General features: G+C 40.7%; 1 protein-coding gene across 1 annotated transcript in view; it reads right to left on the reverse strand.

The window, feature by feature from the left end:
• PRIM2 (DNA primase subunit 2) overlaps positions 1 to 23,174 on the reverse strand; it is a 266,903-nt gene that overhangs the window by 84,276 nt on the left and 159,453 nt on the right. The window contains exons 8-9 of the mRNA XM_026654855.1: positions 20,051 to 20,118; positions 4,415 to 4,487 (exon numbers count right to left, since the gene is read on the reverse strand). Of these exons, the coding sequence (XP_026510640.1) occupies positions 4,415 to 4,487; positions 20,051 to 20,118 (141 nt within the window). The remainder of the gene's footprint in view (positions 1 to 4,414; positions 4,488 to 20,050; positions 20,119 to 23,174) is intronic.

The following is a 23,174-nucleotide window of genomic DNA, read 5'->3' on the forward strand; positions in this document are numbered from 1 at the left end:
GCCGCCCCTTACCAGGTGCCGCCCCAAGCATGTGCTTGGGTGCCTGGTGCCTGGAGCCGGCCCTGCATAGGAATCAGTTAGACCCTGAGCATGTGAGCAACAATAAGCCAGCAAAGCACCTGAGCGAGAGAGAATGCTCAGTACCACCTAAAGCACTGGCCCTCCCTGCCCAGTATCACATCTCCCAATGTGGCCAGCTCTGATTCTTCAAAGGAAGATGACAAAAAACTACACACAGAATCCCTCCATGATCATTGCAGGTGGCCAGCTGAAGCCCTGAAGCATGAGATTGCAAGAACATCAGACATAAACCAGAAGACAGCCTTCTGGCTCCCACCATCAAAAACCCACCATACAATCCCATGCATAAATTTGTCCAGTTTTCTCTTAAAACTAATTAAATTTGCCCCCACAACTTCTATTGGGAGGCTCTTTTAGAACCTTAGTCCTCTGATGGTTAGAACCCTTCTTCTAATTTCCAGATTGAATTTATTCATGGGTAGTTTACACCCATTTATTCTTGTGCCAACACTGTCTAGCATTCCCCAGAAATATAACCGTGTGACAGGTGGGTTGGATCTAGGGACTTTCCTGCTAGAAGAAAGGAAATTTTCAGGTAAGATAAAAAATGTTCTTATTCTCCTTTGCAGGGAAAAAAAATATAATAATAATATATGGAGATATACCTATCTCATAGAACTGGAAGGGACCTTGAAAGGTCATTGAGTCCAGTCCCCTACCTTCACTAGCAGGACCAAGTACTGTCCCTGATAGTTTTGTTTGGGTTTTTTTGCCCCAGATCCCTAAATGGCCCGCTCAAGGATTGAGCTCACAACCCTAGGTTTAGCAGGCCAATGCTGAAACCACTGAGCTATCCCTCCCCCTGCCCACAAATCCATTACAATGGGTTGTTCAATAACAGTGTGTCACCAGGAAGAGGGGTCAGAGAGACTGAGGGAGAAGAAAGATCTTTTAAAATAAATATATCAGTTACTGGGTGAGCATAGAATGTAAATCCTTTCCTCCCATGACAAAGACTGAGATGATCTGCACATTTAACTTGTAAAACATAGTAAAGGTGTGCAAAAACATGACCAGGTGGCTACCCTACATCTCTCTTTGTATGTTGGTATAATCCTTCAGGTCATGAAACTTTCATGGCTCTGAATGAAAGAGCACAACAGTTCAAGGGGGAAAAAACTGTCTCTCTGAAAGCTTCTGAAACTACTTTAGTAACTGAAGCCTTAGCAGTAGATGTAGGGTGTTTTTTTTATTTTTAATTTATGATGGGGGTTTTAGTCCAACAGAGCTAGAGCTTTCCTGAACTGGATACTGCATTCAGTGTTGATTTGTATAGTACTTCTTACATCAAGAGTATGCCAGAGTTGGAGGTTTTTGCAGGTGGGCAAAAAAGGTGGAAACAAAATAATTTCTTCTAACAAGGTTTTATCTTGGGAATAAAGGTTGTGTTAACGCTTAGCACAATTTTCCCTTCATGAGGGTTGCAGTACTGCTGCAAGACAGAAAATCTATGGGCACTTGTGACAAGGGATCAAAGAAACACTTAGGGAAGGCATTTAATACAAAATTTATTTCCCAGGAGGGAGTTTTCCTCATTCATGTGGATTTGAGAAGTACAGCAGCTGTAAGAAATTTTCTTGCATCTAGATAAGAGGACAATCCTGCATCAGCTTGCTGTCTCTAGTGAGAAAAGACTACCACTTGAATTTTACAGTGGTAAGTTTTAGGCCCATTTTAAAACTTTTCTGTAGGAACTCTGGAAAAAAATTGTTTTGCCTTTGCATTGACTGGATCCATCCCTGCTACTTACACTATGTCCTACAAACATAGATTAGCCCCTTGAAGATGCCCCATTTCTAAAATACTTTCTCAAAGCTAAAAGAAAGTGTATTATAAACACATCTGATTATCTTATTTCAATTGATACAGCTCAGATATCATGTAATTTGCTTAACTTTTTCTGCGGTTGGGTGCAGTTTTGTCCTCAGGAGCAGATCCTTGTGTAGAGAATGCATAGCTGAGTGGTTGCTGCCTGAATTAGGCCATGTCTATACTTACGGCTAGATCGGCACTGCTGTGATCGATGCAGATCGATGTGTAGATTTAGTGGGTCTGGTGAAGACCCGCTAAGTCGATGGCAGAGCACTCTTCCGTCGACTTCAGTACTTCAGCTCACCGAGAAGAGTAAGGTAAGTTGGTGGGAGAGTGTTTCCCATTGACACAGCATGGTGTAGACCCTGCTGTAAGCCGATCTAAGTTACATCGACTGAAGTAGCATAACTTAGGTCGACTTCCAGCTGTAGTGTGGACCAACCCTTAGATACGAGAACCAGGACCTCCTTAGGCAATGTGGAAATACTTGTCTCTCTTGTGTGTGTGCATCGGTCTGTCCATTCAGGAACGAATCGTGAACAGTAAAAAACGACAATCATATTTTTGGCCAGGGGAATTATTACTCTGGAATAAGACTTTGGTTTCTCTGCAGGGTTCTGGATGCAAAAAGGTCCATTGACACGTGTGCAACTCAGGACCCAACTCTCCATTCAAAGACCTTGGGCTGTAGACTCCATTCTCCTGGATTATCCTTTGTTCTCTTCACCAGCTGCTATGATGTTTATTTCCTCTCTGCATGCAGTGTTTGAGAAAACACATTTGTTTTTCTTCCTTTTCACTGAGGAATAAAGAAAATTAGATGCGCATAGCCAGAATGAGAATCTAGTGCAGGGATCAGCAACCTTTGGCACACGGCCCATCAGGGAAATCCGCTGGCGGGCCAGGACAGTTTGTTTACCTGCAGCCTCCGCAAGTTCGGCCAATCACAGCTCCCACTGGCCGCAGTTCGCCATTCCAGGCCAATGGGGACTGCGGGAAGCAGCGCGGGCCAAAGGACGTGCTGGCTCTTTAAGCTGGCTCAGATTTTCTCCACAAACCCTCCTTGATTCTAACTTGGCCTTATGAGTACCTCTTGGCAATGGGACAAAGGAGAACAAGAATAATAAGAAACTTCTGGAGAAGACATGGAATCTCACTGACAACAGTATGTTGGTGAAAAGACCTTCATTCCGCTTCAAGACATCAAAGCCAAGATAGAGTCACTGAAGAATGGATGACATTGTGCCCTTTGGCCACCAGCTTCTGAATCCTGCCCTCTGATAGGAACAAAATTTCTGTGAAGACTGATCTCTATAACTCCCAGAAGTAATATCAGCTGCATAACATCACTTAGGTCTTAGTGGAGTTGTCCAATCCATGTTATTCCAGAACGGAATCTGGGCTAAGTGATGGCTGTTTTGTGGGCCATTTCCAGGAGCAGTGCTCCGATGAGCAGGTTGTTTTGCGTGAACCCTTTTCTACCAGAGGAAAATACGTTTACTAGCACTTTAGTTAACATCCTTAGAGAGAGACAGGTAGTCCAAAAAGTAAAAGCAGCATACCGGTAACATCATATTTTGTATGTGAATCTGGTATCTTCATAGAACAATGTGTAGATAAGTGTTCTACAGATAAATTAATGACAGAAAAAGTTTCCTTTGGAATTGCTGCTATGGTGGAATTTAGGGTTTCCATCCTGAACCGTGGCTTCTGGAGGAATCTGTTCAAGGACCTCTGATAGAGCTTTCCTTTGTCTTTGAAATCCTAGGGCACTGAGAAGAGAATGGAGTAGAAGCCTAAGTCTTCTTGTTCTGTGGGAGATCAATTACCCAATCTGAAAAAGGTGATATATTGCAGTCTTCATAATCAGGTGTTTCAAACCGGTTGGATGAAAAGGGGGGATGTCAATAATCTTGGTTTTGGAGGTGCATTTAATTCTAATGCTGAAACTCTCTACCTAAAATTCATTCTTCTGATGTAGCATTTAGGCAAAATTCCAAATTTCCTGCCACTTGCCCCCACTTGTTCCTGATACCCTCTGCCAATTATTGAGGTTTTACAAGAAACTTTCATAGATCCATATTTTAAAAAATATTTTATTTGTTATTTGGGGGGGAAAACCCCAAAACAGGAAAACTGACCAATTATGCAGACAAAAGAGACTATAAAATGAATAAGAAAAACAACGGGAGGTAAAATAAAAAAATTAACATCAACTCACAAATAGTCCCACTCTAATTTCTCACAGGTTGCACTTCAGGTTAACTTTGCTGCATTTTAGCTTTTATGTGACACAATTTTGTTGAACTGGTCCTCAAAATACAGTTTGAGAACTACTACTGAAGAAACAAGGCAGACAGTTTAGTCACAGCTTTTATGGATAGGGAGAATAAAGAATTTTTTAAGAAAGGACAGTCATACCCTACGAGGTGGTGGGATGAACTGTTAATTGTTTTTAAAAATACATGTGAAAGGCAACAATGAGCTTATAGCAACCAAATGATGAGCACAAAGTACTTACAGCATCAATGTGTTCTAATGAAATTTTCCCAATATTTTTTTGTATGCTGTAATCTGGGCCAACATAGGAATGGCTGAAAGAAAAAAGGAAATAAGTTGTTTAGTCTAGTTAGTTAAAAAAATAAATGTTCATAAATGCGGGAATAGATGACCTTGCTACTTTTGTAGCAAATTAAATTTAGGAACTGAGAACTTTACATGCAAACCACAGACAAGAAAAAAATCATTCTGATAGTTATCTACATGTTGTTTTGTAAACCAAATTAAAAATAACACTAAAATCAAGACAATACAGAATTTTTTTTGTTGTTCCTTTATTTTTGGGGGGGAAAGTCTTCAATCTTTAGATATTGGTGCTGAGTTTGAAAGTGTTGAGACACCCTGGTGAACACATCCTAAAAAAAAAAGGAAACAGTCACTAAAAACTAATTAAAAGTATTGAAAATAATACCAAGAGTACCAAAGTTGTGGTAAACTAAATGTAAGCATCTGGAGCAGTATTCTGAAACACTTGAGTAATCTCAAATGCATGCTCCTTTGGGGAGGGTGTGTGAGGTTATCAGCCTAGTCTGATTGCAGGGCAGAAGAGAAGAGCAATGATGATGAAATTCAACTTTTTTCTCTACTTATGTGGTAGGGTCCCCAGCACAGTTGGCAACAGGGATAGCTCACACATACGGAGCAACAGGCTCAGCCAGTAGCTCACTGTCCCAACTGCTTTTCTGTGGATGCTGTCAAATTCTAAAAAACCCCAAACAGTTAAAAACACTAAGTTACATGACAGAAATAGAAAAATATTTTTAAAAATCCAGGCTTCACTAGGAATGTAAGGATTTTTGGCACTCCATTGGACACTGAAAGACAAATCTTTTGGGGGCTAGTGAGAGAATGATTGTATGCAGTTTTGAATTTAACAGAGAAAGATGAGAACATTTGTACTGAGAGATGTTACAGAATACCCACTAGGAACCAATCTATTAAAACCATGATTGTGTATTTAGAAGAACTGAGAGTTAAGGTGAGGATTCTACATGCATTCAGTAATTTTTGATCTTTGAAAACAAGATTTTTTTCAGCTGTGAGACAGAGGATATAAAAAGTAAGAAAAGAAGTAGAATTTGTGTAAAGTTTGTTGAACTTAATTTGCAAGCATCGGATTTAAACTCAATGAAGCTGCAAATATTGCATAAGAATAAAACATTTTGTGGAATGCTGATTCAGAGAGATAACTTCTGACAAAAATTAGTGCTGTAAATATCATCAAGCACTCAGTGATTAACTCCAAAGAGAATGGATATGGCTAAGAGAGAATGTTGGATGTTACTGTTTATTCTCGGGTACTTGCAATATTTTATTTTGTATAAAACATGCAATTGAGAGATGACTTTACTGTAGTACAATGTACTCTTTCTGTTTAAATCACAGTTAAAACAAACCCTTGTTTACTTCTTTAGTCTTGTTTTTGGCAGACACAAGAGAATTGGTCAAACTTCTTGGGGTTACTGTCATTTTTGGAAAACCTACTCTCTATTCCCAGACAACAGATAGACAACGAAAACTGGTTGAGTGGTATTTTACTATTGTCATCAATTATTTGTATTACTGTAGTGTTTAGCAGCTTTAGTCATAGACCAGAACTCTACTGTCCCAGGTGCTGTACAATCACAAAACAAAAAACCAGTCCCTGCCCCAAAGATCTTACAATCTAAGTATAAGGCAAGAGACAACAGATGGATACAAACAGACCGATGGAGGAGTACAAGGAAACAATGAGACAATATTGGTCAGTACAGTAGCCAGTAATCTCAGCACACCAGCAGTGTCATCATTTTTTTTTAGGCATGACAGAAAATGATACGGAGGCATTTGAAGGATGTAGCTAATCACCTTATATAATCATTGTTGTGGTTAATTCATATGTAAACCAATGTGTGATAAACAGATTTAAGTTGTAGGTATAGGTATAAAAATAAGTAGGATAGTATTACAGGGGTATAAGGTTGACAAATATTTATGAGTGAAGAGTGTGTATTTGGCATATAAACAAAGTAAGGCTATAAAGCAAGGCCTACGGGCTGAGGCCTGTAAGATGTTACCTTAGCCACATTAGGCTTTAAGCCTAAAGAAGGGTTGACATAAGTAGGTGACCCAGGAATAACCCTGTACCAGTAAAGTTACAAGAAAACTACTGGTGAGACTGCTTTGAGGGCCTAAGGCAGCTGGACCATATGGTCCCACTTTTGACACTGTAAACAAGAAGCGGGCAGCATTATCTTCTGCAAATGTAAACAAACTTGTTTGTCTGAGCGATTGCCTGAACACGGACTTGTAGGTTCCAAAGTTTTACATTGTTTTATTTTTGAATGCAGGTTTTTATTGTACATAATTCTACATTTGTAAGTTCAACTTTCATGATAAAGAGATTGCACTACAGTACTCGTAGTAGGTGAATTGAAAAATACTATTTCTTTTGTTTTTTACAGTGCAAATATTTGTAATCAAAAATAAATACAGTACACTTTGCATTCTGTGTTGTAATTAAAATCAATATATTTGAAAATGTAGAAAACATCCAAAAATATTTAAATAAATGGTATTCTATTATTGTTGAATTGTGCGATTAATCGCAATTAACTTTTTTAATCATGTGATTAAACGTGATTAATTTTTTTAATCGCTTGACAGCCCTAGTTTGAACGCATTTGCCTTGAGGTTTACATTTCTTTATTTCCATTGGGTATTTGCTGTGTAAATTGGGACTAGTCTGTAAGGCAGTGTTATGGGAAAACTTTAGCCCAGCAAGGAAGCAATTAATTATGCACTCCTCTCAGCTTGTTTTGCTCAAATACTGAGTTGATTTAATTTAATTGGATTTATAGCAGGACCACCTTACTTTTTTGTTAATACATTTTTCATCTTTTTACACACTGTATTAAATATACAGATTAGATTTGATCTGCACATTGCACTCAAAATATTTGATTGCAACTCAATCAGTTGTTGTTTTTTTCCTAATTTTTTGAAAGTACTGGGTGCCTGCAGCAATAATCCAAGTCACACAGTTGTGTTCCAATTTCTGTAGGTTATTTAAAAAAGAAAAATGAATCATATAATGTTTGTTTCTCTGTATTTTCCTGATATGTTGCTTTGCAACTCTTAAAGTAATATAAGTAGGAGTAACTATTGTTGCATAGTGTAGCTTAAATCACTTTTAAGTGGTGGTTGGCCCAAACAGTATCACTGCTATTATAATGGCTACAGTGAATGTGATCCAGCTCTCAGTTAAATTAATTTTTTTAATGTTTTGTTGTATACATCCATTGGTGAGACAGACCACCCCAGAAGCAGAAGAGGATACATTTTTTGTTTAACTCTGTGGTGAACAAGTCTATCTGAGCTGTCCTGCATTGACTGAATACGTAGTGTAATATGCTGGGGTCTATTTCCCACTCATGTTCTTGGAAGAAGTTCCAAAGCTTGACAGCCTCATTGCAGAGAGAGGAGGATCTGGCTCCTCCCTGACAATTGATGTATGCATGCACAATATATTGTCCACCATGACCTTTGCCATATGGGGACCTTTGGGCGGCCTATCTCCAACAATTTTCCATAGCATCGAGCACCATAGAGAAGGGCAACCTGCATCACCTGCTCCACCCAGGAGACCTGACCCTCAAGAGGAATCCTTCGAGGAGCAGGAAGCTAGAGCCAATGAAGAAGTCTCACTCACGGCCAACATCTTGTCTTTGTCTTCGGATGAAGCTGTCCTGCCTCCGCCTCCATTTTTGGCAGATGAAGTTAAGCACTTCCAGGATCTAGTCAAGAGAACTGCAGTCTCCTTGTGGATCCCTCTCAAGGAGGCTAAAGAGCCTAATCATATGCTTGATATCCTCCATTCACCCTCATCTGCCTGCATAGCTTTGCCTGTCAACAAAGCCCTTCTGAACCCAGCGAAGATCATCTGGCACACTCCAGCTACCCATGCGGAACCCCACTGAAGTTAAAGAGACTCCATGCAAATCTACCTATAGGATTTGTTATTAGTCGTAGTAGTATACCTTAGTTCTTACAAATCCAGATTTGGATCAGGACCCCATTGTGCTAGGTGCCGTACAACAGATAGATACTGACAGAATAATAGAAAAGTACAAGCAATCAGTGAGACAGCACTCATCAGCATGATAGGCTGTGGCCTTAGCACATTAGTAGCCTAACTATTGTAGGCATCATGGAAAACAAGAGTTTTGAGGAGGAATTTGAAGGAGGGTAATGAGTTCATTTTGCAGATGTTTACAGGCAACTCCTCCCACTTGTGAGGGGCTACATGGGAGAAAGCAAGAAGGTGCTTGTTTGAAAATTTAACAAGTGGGTGATGGAGGCTGGCTCATGGGCTGATCAGCAGTGAGAATTGACATTTCAAAAGTGAATGAGAAATGTTAGTTAGGATGGAGACAGGCCATGAAAGGCCATCAAACATAAGCTACTTGTCTTCACTTTTAAGCAGCAGAAAAAGGGGAGCCAGTGGAGAAATGTAAAGAGAAGGGTGGTCAAAGAAGCTGGCTAGGAAAACCATCTTTGCAGTAGCATACTGAATGGATATGAGCAAGACAAGTTTGCATTTGTCAAGGCCAGAGAAAAGGATGATGCAGTGATTGAGATGTGTGATGATCAGGGTCTGGATGAGAGTTTTAGCTGTGCATATAGATACCAAAGGCCATATCTTGGAGATATTATGCAGAAAGAATCTGCACAGTTTAGACGGAGCCTGGATGTGCGGACCTAGTGAGAGGTCCTGAGTGGACTATGATGCCATGGTTACAGGCCTGAGTGACAGGCAGAATGGTGAGGCTGTCCAGTGAATGAGAAAGGATGTGGCAGGGAGAATTGGAAGGGTTTAAGAGCACCGTTTTACCTATGTGAACCTATGAAGAGATCCTGATTAGATGGAGTAGAGGGAAAGGAATTCAAGAGGAAAGATGTAAGGAAGTATTTTTTTTTTCCCCAGAGGAAAGATGTGCTGTTACAAACTTTTGAAAAAAAGCGTTCTTTATCCATGTCTGCACATGTTCAGATTAAGTGTACAGTCACATATTGGTTTGTTGGGACTGCCCAACACAATTCAATACCGACTTTGTTTTTGTTTGTTTTGCTTTTATTAGCCCCATCGTACAAAGTATTTACAATAGAAGAACTTCAAGAAACCATGTGTTCACACTGAACACAGAAAGCTAAATGTAAAGTTAAGTTAATTTGGGAGTCAAAAATTTTACTTCTATTTAACATGTACATGTTTAGTCACATGCAAAGCTTCAGGTTCTGTAAGGTCATATTAGAATGATAGCATAGTATGTAAAGATGACTTCCTCTTCAATCCTGTTGGCTCAGCAATTTTTCTCATTAAAACTGTAGCTTAGAATGTTAGCCATTTAAAGATTTATTGTAGCCAATTGTGAGTGTTGCAAATGTTTAGTGCATAAACATCTAAGAGGCAGTCCTACATCATACAAAATAAAATACATTTTATCCAAAATGATTTCTTATTTCACTACTGTACAATCAGCATTAAAAAGCACCAGTAAAGTAGAATAGGGAAGAAACAGCATCTCAGCTGTAGATAAGTAAGTATTTAGTACACAATGGTCTCATTACAAAATGAATTCCATGCACATTAAAAAACAGGGCCATGCATTAAAATAAGGAATTGTTTAAAAAATAACTCTATAGATGTAAACTTCAGCAAAAATAATTTGTGCTGAAAGTGAAGGCTGGCTAATTTAAAATTCACAAGCAGATATGAACAGTTGCCATCGAACACACAATGCATTAGCAACCAATCAATGCTGTGTAACTTTCAATTGTACATTCTTTTCAGATAATTTCTAAGCTTATGCTCCCCTGATAAAGCTCTATTTGTCTGACATATGCCAAAAATAAAATATTGCTGTAAGTAACTTCATACGATAAAGGAAGAGGGAAGCCTACAACTAAAATACCTTTCATTTTTGTGAGCAAGATGAAATAAAAATGAATCACGATTCATAGAAATAAATGATGGAAAACACCTATTAGACCCATCTGTCTATTCCCTGCCAAAGCCTGATTCTCAAGTTCTAAAATCCAGTTTATACTATAACTTGTTTTGCCTTTTTAGGGACTAGAAAATATGTGATATTTTGTGGTTTCACTGGCTGTGACAATGTTTCTTTACAGTTTTACTTATACACTTCTATATCATATTGGGAATGTTCTTAGCTCTGACATGGACCCTCATTCATTGGGATAAGTTTATTTTTAAACTGCATATGCAAAGCCAACAATTTAATGTGCAAACATATAGAGAAAACCAAAAAATTAGCTGGTTTGCACATTTGCATAACAAATGAAGGATCTCTAAGTGTTCAGTAGCTTGTTTCGGCAACTAATTTTAAAAAGCTGACCCTTTGGTTTTTGAAGTCTTTCCCTTTTACACATTACCAAAAGAAAACCTGGAGGCCGATAATGGCTCTGAATATTATGGCACAAAACACTTATTTTAATAAGAACATAAGAATGGCCATACTGAATCAGACCAAAGGTCCATCTAGCCCAGTATCCTGTCTTCCGACAGTGGCCAATGCCAGGTGTTTTAGAGGGAATGAACAGAACAGGTAATCAATCATCAAGTGATCCATCCCCTGTCACCTATTCCCAGCTTCTGGCAAACAGAGGCTAGGGATACCATTCCTGTGCATAAAAATTGTGGAAAAAATTGTCAGCAGTGAAAACAGAGAAATTTTCCAATAATTCCTCACAGAGAGGATGGAATTTTCAAAAGCACTAAGTGTGTAACTAAATTCCCACTAAAGTCAATGGTAGTTTTACCATTGAGTTCAGTGGGAATAAAGTTATACTAATGATGAGCATTTTTGATGATCCTACAAAGATGTTTTAATGAAAAAAAAAGAGAAAAAATAACACCACACCAGAACAATTACTCTCTTGTATCTGTAACAGTTGTTCATCAAGATATGAACCACATGCATACTTCATTCAGGCATATGTGCATGCAGCATGCCAGAGCCAGCGTGCTTTCTGTAGCAGTACCAATAGGGGCAGCGCTCATACCCTCTGCTTTCTCATGGCTCCTTCCATGGCTATGAGGGCAGTGGCTCCCAACCCCCCTCAGTTCTTTCGCACCAGAATTTGTGGCTCAAGATTCCAGTGCAGAGAGTACAAAGGATGGGTTGTGGAATACTCATGTGAGCGACATCTCAAAGAACAACAGTTACAATGGAGAAAAGTTTTTCTTCTTTGTGTGGTTACACATCTGTATACCACTCAGGTGACTCACAAGCAATTAGGCTCAGAGTCCACCTAATGAGAGACTGAAGAATCACTTTTTCAAAAACTGAATCAGATCTTGAAACAGATGTGATGGCTTAATATTGAGTTAAATGACAGAGGACAAAGTAGCAGCCCTACAAATGTCAATATGGGAATGTCCCTCAAAAATGCCACTGAGGTAGTTTGAGCCCTTGTTGAATGGGCTGAAAGTCTGTGGAGGAGAGGTGTTTGCTACCTTGTTCACCATTGTGATGCTGGAAGTAATCCATCTGGAAACTGTTTGCACAGAAATTGTCAGCATTCTTTCTGTCAGCATAAAAGACAGAGAGCTGAGAAGATAACCTGAAGGGCCCAGTCCTAGCCAGACAGAAGGCCAAAGTTCACCTTACATCCAAAGTACAAAGCCAATTGTCGTTTCTATTTGAGTGTGACTTCAGAGAATAAAAGTCAGGCCCAAAGAGCAGGCCACCGATCTTGTCTCCTTCAACTTTTCTAGCAACTCATCCATCTTTTTCTTGCTTTAAGGGAACTGTGTTTTGGCTTCTGGGTAACAAGTAAGGTATTGCAGAAACAGTTTTGAGGCTAGCTTGGTGGATCTAAGTACTGGAATGACCACAAGATTTGAGGATTGTCTGCCCCATTCTTTGCAGTTTGCCCTAATTAAGTAACCTCAGTGTGGCTCTCTGGGACCCTGATCACACATCTCCTCAGCTGAACGGCAAGAGCCAGTGGTCTGGCAGAAGAGTCTGAGGCATCAAACAAAGCCCTGGGAGCGTGCTTTGCCACATTTTGACCCTCCAATAGAATCACATTTTCCTTTTGTCATCTGCCAGATTCTGCAGAAACATTCCCATCTTTTCCATAAGTGGAATTGATGCCGGGCCATAACAGCTTGATAATTTGTCACTGTGATGGGGTTCACTCACCACTGTGGCGCCTCCTATTGGTTGTTTTGGAAATTAGCTCTGTATGGTAGTGCGCCTTCTTCAGGTGGTGCCTCACTGCCATCACTTTCATTCCAGGACCTGTGCCACTCCCAGGACTGTGGCGTCCTCTTCAGTGACGCTGCCCTCCGGCAGTGCCACACTCTGTGTTTCCCCCCTTCTGGGGGACCTGCAATCTCTATCCAGCCACTTCCCTCAGTGGCAACTGCAGTCCATTATCCCAGGGCCGCTTCCCATGCAGCTCCAGCACCCTCTTCTTCACTTACCTCAGGGTCGTAGCCTGCAGGCCCTAGCAGCCAGCCAGGAGCTCTCTCTAGCTTCCCCAGTGTTTGCAGCACTGCTCTGTCCAGGGTGCTGGCAGTTCTCTGAGCCCTCCAGAGACACAGTCCTTCCTCCCTGAGGTCCCAGCAGTTAACTGACCTCCTCTGTCCTGCAGCTCCCTTTTTATATAGTCCTGCTTGGCCCTGATTGGCTGCTCCCTTCAGCACTTCTCTGATTGGCTGCCTCCCTAGGGCTGCTTTTAAACCCTTTTCTGCCAGTGAGGGGCAGCCACCCCACCACAATCACCTTAATTCCAAGAGAGAAAGAAGAGAACATCTTTCTCCCTAGGGAAGCAGTCTTCTTCCCTTTTCCATCAGCTGGAGTAGAATGTGCTTCTCCAGATCTCAACCTGCTACTGGCAGTAGCCATCGTCATCATCATCAAATTAAATACAGGGTGTATGTGAAAATATGAAAAACCTTCCAAGGATATTTGATATAATTTGTCTGCCTTCTTGGAAATAGGTTGGCAAGAGGTAGAAGTGGATCAAACAGTCTTAGCAGGGTGCAGCTAAGCAAGAATTAATAACAACATCCTACTCTTCAAGATAGCCCCACAAATGCTGAACATCAGATGAGAGGATTCCTCCATGGCTACTGAAGGTAAATAAGTTCAACATGGACGCCATGCAATCCACCAGGTAGTGGAACTGCAGAGTGTCCTCACAAGGGGAAGAAGAAGCAGCCACTCCAACATGCTCACTTGATAGATCTGGATCATAATCTGTATCAGTTTTCAAAAAGAGGAGCGATCTTCCTTTTCAGACAGAGTATCAGGCGTCACTGTCTGAGATGCAGATGGATCCGGTGGAACCAAATCCAAGGACTTGATCATTGCCAGATCCTTTACAGACGAAACATCACCTCTCCATTCATAAGGAGGACAACTGAAAATTTCCTGTAGTGGTGACACTCAGGAAAGCCATGGAGCCCAGAACTGCCAATCTCCCCAACAACTGGGATCTGAGAACATTGCAGGAGGAGGAGAAAAAGGAGGCAAGAACTGGGAGCAAAAAGGTTTCTTTATTCTTTTTCTTTTCTCCTCTAATCACAGATGTGGCCTCAAATCTGGGATGAAGCATGCCTGAGACAGCATGGGACCCAGACGGTGGAGAGAAAAATAAATGGACAGAAAGCTCTTTGCGGAGACCCTGCAGGAGTCTTAGGAAGAGGCGGTATAGATGAATCAGGAGAAACACTAAATCTCCTCCGCTCTTCTCCTTTTTTCAGGTGAAGCCAACACAGATCTCTGAAACTGATGAAACCTGTGTCTTCCTCCAGGCTCTCTGTATCTCAGTCAGAGCAGAGGAACGCTTAGAAGCCAAATGATGTACATCAGCCACCAAAGTAAAAGCCCTCTTTGGATCCAAAGATGGACCTGGAACCAAAGCAGAGATTGAAGCCAGAGCCAAAAACCTGGATGGCACAGGATCCGATGAAATACTCAAGTCCTTGAAGCTGAAACTGTAATAGGGCTAAGTTTCAGAGACACATAGACCCTGTCAGAATCAGACTGAACTCACAAACCTGATGTATAGGATCTCACATTGCTCTTCCTTGCCTTCTTTTCTGGAACCAACACAGCTAGAGCAGACAATGAGGTTCTTGGTTCCATAGCAAGTAGTAATTTTTTCAATCAACAGTGTCTTTGAAGCCCTGAATCCTGAGTAGCAGAATCCGGGAATCGGACCAAACAAAGGTTCTGATATCCTTGGACCTTTAAGCTGCTTTGACTTGCTGGAGGAAGTCACTGGACCCAAGACTGGTCTCTTAGACTTTGGATCCAACAAGTGCCTGGAACCCACAAGTTTAGCCTCAAGTGCCTCCTTAAGGAGAAGCAGCTGCAATCTGCTCTGCCTCTCCTTGCAAGCTCTAGGCTTGAAAGTCCAGCAGATGGAACACTCAGATAGAAAGTGGCCCTCTTCCAGGCACTTCAGGCACCTAATATGGTCTTCCAATGCCAGGAGGACAGCTGGGCATGAAGCATGTCTTTTGAATCCCGGCTTCTTTTTTGTCTTCAGTTCAGCCATAACCCGAAATCGAGCTACTAACTAACTTAACTATATTTATCATTAAACTATAAACTATTCTAAACTACCAAGACAATGAGAATGGAGAAAAACCCAGATCCAAATAGCCTGGAGCAGTTCACTTCCATCTGACACAATGGTTGGAAAGAACTGAGGCAGTAGAGGGCACAGCACCCCTTATATGGGATCACACTTAGAATGTTTGGTGATGCGGGCGTGGGGGTGCAAGTGCTCTAACAAACACTGCTTGGAGAAAGTGTACCATTAGACACACAGAGTCTGAACTTTCTGAAGAAACACTGACTCATGAAGAGGGTCCCTGAAAAGGATCAGGGAAGGTGGGTGAGAGAAGAGGATGGACAGGAATTGGATATAATATCCCAGTCACATAGTGCTTGGGAGCTACTTGTCTGTTGTTACGGATTCCCAGTCTTTGAAGAAGTGGAACAATCTGTCCCCAGAAGGATGAGAGATAGCAGAAAGATTGCTGATGACTGCATTGATATGCTCAAGGGAAATGTCAAATATATTGCTTTCCCACAACTGAGGGCTGGCTGGTTGATTTGAGTTCGAGCTAAAGGACCACCTTCTCTGTGACCTGTGCCTCCTCCTCTAAAAGTCATTCTGCCCCAAAGGGTTTTCAGGCTGCTGAGAGTATTGTTGTCGCAGGGTCTTGTACTGCTCTCTCTCAGGGGCAGGGGTAAAGACCTTCAACAAACAGAGCGTAGCATGGGAGTTTTTAAATGAGTGCAAAGTTTCATCAGTTTTATCAGAGAAGAAAAAATGACCATCAAAAGGGAGGTCATCTATGGTTCGTTGGATGTTAGGGGCTATGCTGGAGTTTTGTAATCACAAGGTTTTCCTCATTGTTATTGCAGGGGTCATTATCGTGGAAGAAGCATCTGTGACATTGAATGCTGACTGGAGCGATGTGTGGCCACAAGATGGCGTTCTGCAAGGAAAGCTCTAAACTCCTCCCTTACCCCCTACAAGAAACCTACTCCCTTTCTTCAGGCAGCTTGTCAGTAAACTTGGACATTGCACCCCAGTTTACAAAGTTATAATTTGGATAACAGCACCCACTAGTTAGCTATGCACATGCTGCATTTTTCTCCTCAATAAGTCAAGCACTTGAACTCTCTCTTTGGGATTTGATCTGATGCTCCTTTGATGTGATTTCTCACTGGCAGCAGTGACCATGAAGAAGTTGGGGACAAAGGGGAATAAAAGCACTCAAAGCCTTGATCGGGACATTATATTTTCGGTCTGTGTACTTGGCTATCAGCACTAAGGAGGCTGGCATGTGCCACAAGGTCTTTGCCAGTTCCAAAACAGCCTCATATATAGGGAGAGCTAGCCTCCCAGGGACTGTCACCTGAAGAACGTCCAAAAAGCTTGAGAATGTTCTCTTGTACAAGCTCAGCTTGACTGCCAATGCTGCTGACACCCTCCTCAGTAGGTCTCGATAAAATTTAAAATCCTCCAGAACTGGAGACGAGGAATCTGAGGCCATGGAATTAACTAGTGAGGGCAACGACAAAATAACAGGGGCCCGTGTGTCCTCTTGTAGTAGAATGCACTCCTTTGGCAATGGTTCATCCTGCAGAACTGGTTTCTCGGGGTGACCAGTATCTCCATGGGCCTCCAAGATATGAGAACAGCCTGGTGACCTTCTGCTCAAGTGTGCCAGTGATCAAGACCTGGAAGAGTGGGAGATACACCAAGAGTTACAAAAAGGCCACTAAGGAAACATGCAGGGAATAGGCAGCCAGTAGGAACCAGGCCAGGATGATCTATCTCTGATATATGAAAGGTCCTGTTCTTGGTACCAATGCTTTCCTTCAGGAGCTGGTCAAAGACTCGCTAGACCGATTGCACCTAGGAAAGGATGGTGAAGAGGAGGGAGAATCTGAACTCAATTGTCAAGCAGCATCAGAATGGTTAGTAGGGAATAGGGATGCTAGCCCTGAAGTGGTCACTTGGCATTCTGATTTATCTGTGGCCCATTGAGAAGAGGTCAATATTGGTGCTGATGCCAATATAGTAGCTGGTACTGCAAATGCACCTCGAGATGTGGAGGGACTTGGTACCAAGAAATACATTGTTGTTGGTGCAAAAATGTAAGTCACAGTCAGTACCCAGCCTAAGGATTGCGGCAATACTGAAGCCACAGATTGATTCAGTCTTCAGTACTGAAGACTGAATCAAAGTCACATCTTTGCAGTGTTTCTTAGCTGGACTCGACAATGGCGTTGTTGAGAGTGTCTCTACCAGATCCATAGATTTGAATGAGCCAAGAACAGGAGGAGGTGCCTCTAGTACAAAGGACTCCAGCACCACAAGGGAGACAAGGGTGCAGAGACAAAGCAAATCCTTTGCTGTCTCATAAGCTTGTGGGGTCATTGGTGGTAATAATGCCGGTGCCAGAACCATGTTCCTTGGTATTGGACTCAATGTCCATCCCAGAGACAGTACCATAATCAATGGTAAGGTACCAATATGTTCCTGCGACAATACTGGGGAGACATGGTCAACTGCCAGTTCCACCTTGAGTGACTGAGGAGTTCCAGTGATGTTCTGTGTCCTTCTTCAAAGAAGAAGAGTCCTTTTTCAAACTGAACTAGCTCCAGTCTTTTTTATGGGTCCCCTTTCAGGTCATTTCTTTCTCCAAGGAGGAGAGTCCAAGTCCAGGGTCTGTCAGAAATCACTGAATCCTCTGTAGCAGCCCAAGAGATAGGGAGAGCAGTTGAGGTGGGAAGGGCTGAGGTGGATGTCATCACCTGCTCCATGAAGGATTGCTTACGGTGCAGATCTCTGAAAATCTTCATCCTTTTCCTTGAAAGGACAGCAGATACCTCTCTTTAACAGGTCCTTCACTAAGGCCTGGTCTACACTAACCCCCCAATTCGAACTAAGGTAAGCAACTTCAGCTACGTGAATAACGTAGCTGAAGTCGACATACCTTAGTTCGAACTTACCGCGGTTCAGACACAGTCCACACGCGGCAGGCAGGCTCCCCCGTCGACTCCGCGGTACTCCTCTCGCCGAGCTGGAGTACCGCAGTCGACGGCGAGCACTGCCGGGATCGATTTATCGCGTCCAGACCAGACGCGATAAATCGAACCCGGAAGTTCGATAGCCAGCCGTCGAACTACCGCGTAAGTATAGACATACCCTAAGGCCTGGTCTACACTAACCCCCCAAATCGAAGTAAGGTACGCAACTTCAGCTACGTGAATAACGTAGCTGAAGTCGACATACCTTAGTTCGAACTTACCGCGGTTCAGACGCGGTCCACACGCAGCAGGCAGGCTCCCCGTCGACTCCGCGGTACTCCTCTCGCCGAGCTGGAGTACCGCAGTCGACGGCGAGCACTTCCTGGTTTGACTTATCGCGTCCAGACCAGACGCGATAAGTCGAACCCAGAACTTCGATCCCCAGCCGCCGAACTAGCGGCTGGGTGTAGACCAGCCCTAAGACACAAAAGGCAATGCAGAGTAGGTACCTCACATGGTAAGCAGTGCTTAAAGCCAGGTGACCGCATGCCACCAGAGCTTCGCACTGAAAACTAATTAAAGCAGTAAGGTAAACTAGCTATTGTGTACTAAGCATTACGTAACTATTAACAGGAAAAGGAGGCAGAGAAGTAACTCACTGACTGCACAGTCTAAAACAACCATGAGGTAAATCACCTAAGGAACTCTGACTCGGGCCATTGGTGGTGCAAAGGAAGTGAGGAGGGTAGGGATGGTACCACCCTTATGTAGACTCACAAGGGGCCATGAGCAGACTTAAGGCATGTGCATCACCCAGACAGCTACTGTTACAAAAAGCTCTGTGGCTTCAGCGCACTTGGCACTCACACACCTGACTGGAATACACGTTCACAGCCACTCAAAGAAGAACTATAAATATTACACATATCAATTTACAGCATACTACCAATGTCCTACTCACACAATAGAGACATTTTAACAGATGTGTTTTCTAATTCTCTTCTCCCAAATATGCTTTAACCCTTATATACATACATATGCACAATTATTAACTTCTTTTTCAAATACAATTTGCATTGAAATGCAACAAGATATGAAATTGCTTCTGATTGTCCTGATGTTAATAAAAGCCAAAAGTTCATTTTACAGATATCCACATAAATAAAAGGTACATGGCAGTAATATATTCATTTTTAAAGTCACCATAAAATGTCACACTTCTGTCTATGAAGTGTCATGCTTTCCTGTGGCACTATATATTAATGGGGGGGGGGGAGAAGAAACCGTACACATCACCGGCTATGTGAATCCCCTTCTTGTGGCTATTCCCTACAAGAGACAAATTACCCCTTCCAAACAAGGCAGAAAAGTAGCTGAGTCACCTAAAAAAGGCAAGGACTGATTCTGTGGCTAAAATGAAAAACATAAGAAGAAAAGCTAGGAGTGAAAATTAAGAAAAGGTAGGAGCTCAGTTAGGAACACTATCTCCTGTTCTCCTTATACAGGAAGCAGGATGATTTGACTACTTGTTACTGGATGAGTCCAAAGGGCCATACTACTTGTTCACAGTTTAGAGCTGCCTCCATAATCCATTCACCAGTGGACTCATTCACCAGTGATGGATTACAAGACGTGTTCTTCCTGGATAATACAAATCAGAAAATAAGTTAATGCTCTAGGTGCCATAATTTTGAATTTGCTGACTTTTGTACATGAAGAATCTGAATAATAATTTTACATTTAATCATACAAAAGAATCTACAAGAGAAAAAGTGTTTTTGGTAACAGCTATGGAACTTTTTTCTGTAGCTGTTCTTGTAAAGGCAACGTCACATACTTTGCTCAAAATAAATGTTTACATTTCCTTTGTGAAATTGTACATTTTCCTATCAATATGGTATTGAAATGAAAAGAAATTATTTTATTTCAGTTTTTCCACTTTCACCCATCAATACAGATCTGAAGAAGTTTGAATATTACAAATATAATTCTCTCAACTTTATGGATGAATAAATTTATGTTACCTGAGGTGATTAAGCAAAGGCTGCAGTCTCTCATCAGATTGTACAGCAGGCAGTGATCGTGCTGTCAGCTAGAAGAAAACAAGATTTCAGTTAACAAAATCTCATAATTAGAGAATGTGATAATGTAGCAGCAATGATATAAGAAATTGTTTCAATTATATATTTTTCCTTAGGGTAGCATGGGACAAGATACACTTTCTCCATATATCTGATAACATATGACAAAATACAGTATTTCTAAAACTGTAGCAAACTGAAATATTTATCCATAAATTAATGGAGTTACATATTTAAAAATGCATTTGATTTTAATTTTATTTGAATTAAATAGCAAGCCTAGTGTCTGAGAGTTTAATGTTTACTTTTAACAAAGCATATTTAAATTAGAGGGCAGTAATGTTCAACATAGATGCCCTGTGGAATATAAATAACAACAAAACAAAATATAAATAAAAATAGACTTGTAGCCAATCTCAGATTTATATAAATATTGTGTGGTTCTTCACAAATGTATATGAAGATTGATACTAGCATGCCTCTGTTTAAATCATGGCATGTTACTTTATCCTGTAAACTTTCCATCTTCTGTTTAGCATAACTATTTAAAGATGCATAATTATTTAAGGATCTAACTCCTTTTAGGAGGATTATCAGTTGACCTCTGCAAATTCTACAAGTACCTGTCTCATTGGAAGACTGGAAAAATGTACATTAGTAAACTAATATGATGTGGTTTGAGCATTGGCCTGCTAAACCCAGAGTTGTGAGTTCAATCTTTGAGGGAGCCATTTAGGGATCTGGGGCAAAAATCTGTCTGGGGATTGGTCCTACTTTGAGCAGGGGGTTGGACTAGATGACCTCCTGAGGTCCCTTCCAACCTTGATATTCTATGATTCTATTTCCATTTTAATATATACAGTGCGGATTGGAAGCATTCTAGCAATTTTCATAGACTTACAGAGTCCACCCAGGATATCTACTGTAACCCAAAGACTCACATCCGAGGAGTCTAACTGCTTCCAAATACAGTCTGCATTTGGATGGCGCAGTGGAAGACTGTATGTAGTAGAGTCCTGGAGCTAGCACACAAAAAGGATGCTCTCTAACTTTGTATCTGCTGAAACAGGAAAGCAGGGAGGGAAGAAGTCTAATATGATTGCCCTTGAAACATGCTGCTTATAACACCTGACAGACAAGGCAGAAAAACTTTAAATGCAAGAATTGATACAAAGAAAATAGGGGTTATCTGGTGGCAGAATAATTTATTGTGTTTTTCCTTTAAATGTAAATCACATTCTATTCTTATAGTCAAACTTTATGGGCTGTGGTTGTTAGCTGTGACACAGAATCCAAACAAATTAAAGATTTCTACATATTTCACTTTATGAAATGTATAATATTAAGTTAATTTTAAAAATATTTAAAATCTGTACACACACAACAATTCTACAACTCACAAAAACAAAAGCAATTTGGCGTGACTTTCTATAATGCTGGCAACAGGAGTCAATAACAACGTTTGACCATTTTAGCAATAGCAGCACGATGAACAATACAACATCATCATCATCACTGAAATATTTATCAGATAAAAGGACATTTTATCAGTGTTTATCACTGAAAATGCAACTCTAAATCTAAACAGACTGATTATAACTTCAGTAGTATAACTTTCACCTTCATTAGTGACTTAGAGAAAACCTAATAATTTCTTGTTGACAATATTCCATAAAACTGGTAAAAATTTATTTGCAAACTGTATTCTTACTTTATGTACAGAAAAATAAATCACCATGCCCTATTAATCTTAAATAACCCTACATACCCATTTAAAGTGCTGTATTTATTTGCCACTATTTCAGAAAAATCCTGTGGATCTTGTATTTTACTAGGCTAAATTCAGATTTAAACGGTGGTTTATTATACTATGCATTAATTTACAAATTTCTTCAGGCAGAAAATCCAAACATTTTGTCTTCATAGCATCAAACAGTAAAGTGTTTTACAAAGCAGTCATTTTATATTAGTGCCATCCCTTTAATTTACATAAACTAATACTTCTGATAATTATATTTTTATTTTAGAAAGAAGAAATTATATTCATGAAGAGAACTGAACCTTTTAGAAAGTTTATTTAATAATTCGTTTTATTAACAAACTGATTTTGATTTTGTAACACCTACTTCTCTTTTTATTTAATATTTAAAAGATACAAAAAATAAAATTATAATCAAAAATAATTTTATAGAAAATGCTAGAGAAGTTTGGTACTGTTTATTTTAAATGACTCATACATCTTCATATGAAAGCAACTTCCAGTAAATCTATATAATACGTTTGCTCATATCCTCAAAAATTGTGTTCCATTTGTTCAGAAATACTTCAGTAACAGGTATAGTGGTTTAGTGAAGCCAAATTACATAATGCAAAGCAGCAAAATTAGAAAGATGCACTAATGTGTTTGATATAATGCAAAATTGTATTAAATATTATGTATTCATACAAACATGTATGAACACAAATACACTTGAGCTCTAACATGAACAAATTAGTTGAACTTGCCCTTCTGGTTTTATGAAATTCCTTAAGCAGAGTGCACTCTTCTCCAGCTTTGTACTCCAACATCATCTTGGTTAACATATGACATACAACAGACATGCTAAACGTTTGTATGACATTTTTCAGGTAAGAAATTTCTCTCTGTTGCACAGCTTCACTCCTCATTTATCGTTAATGGGAAGTAGCAAGCAAGCAATTACAGACAGAGGGGAAAGGTTTCGCAGAGTGTTGATTTTTATTGTAGTAGAATAGGCAGGAAAGGAAGTTCCTTCAATATAAAGCAAGGATTTATGGGGGAACTAACCCATTATACCTTCCTAACAATGCCAGTGTAGAGGAATGAAAACTTACTTTTTCATCAATTATCCTGAGGGACTTCTGTAAACAGTTTCCCAGATGTCTAACACGCCATCTGGTCAGGGGCGGCTCTAGGCACCAGCTAAACAAGCTGGTGCCTAGGGCGGCAAAATGTATGGGGCGGCAAAATGCTGAGGGGGAAGTGGCCGCTGCCGCGGGAGAGCGGCGTGAACAATCTGAGGAGCGGCCCGTCCTCTACAGCCGGGGC

Source organism: Terrapene carolina, unplaced genomic scaffold (genome assembly GCF_002925995.2).
Source record: "Terrapene carolina triunguis isolate 2854851 unplaced genomic scaffold, T_m_triunguis-2.0 Scaffold42, whole genome shotgun sequence".
Lineage (NCBI taxonomy): Eukaryota > Metazoa > Chordata > Testudines > Emydidae > Terrapene > Terrapene triunguis.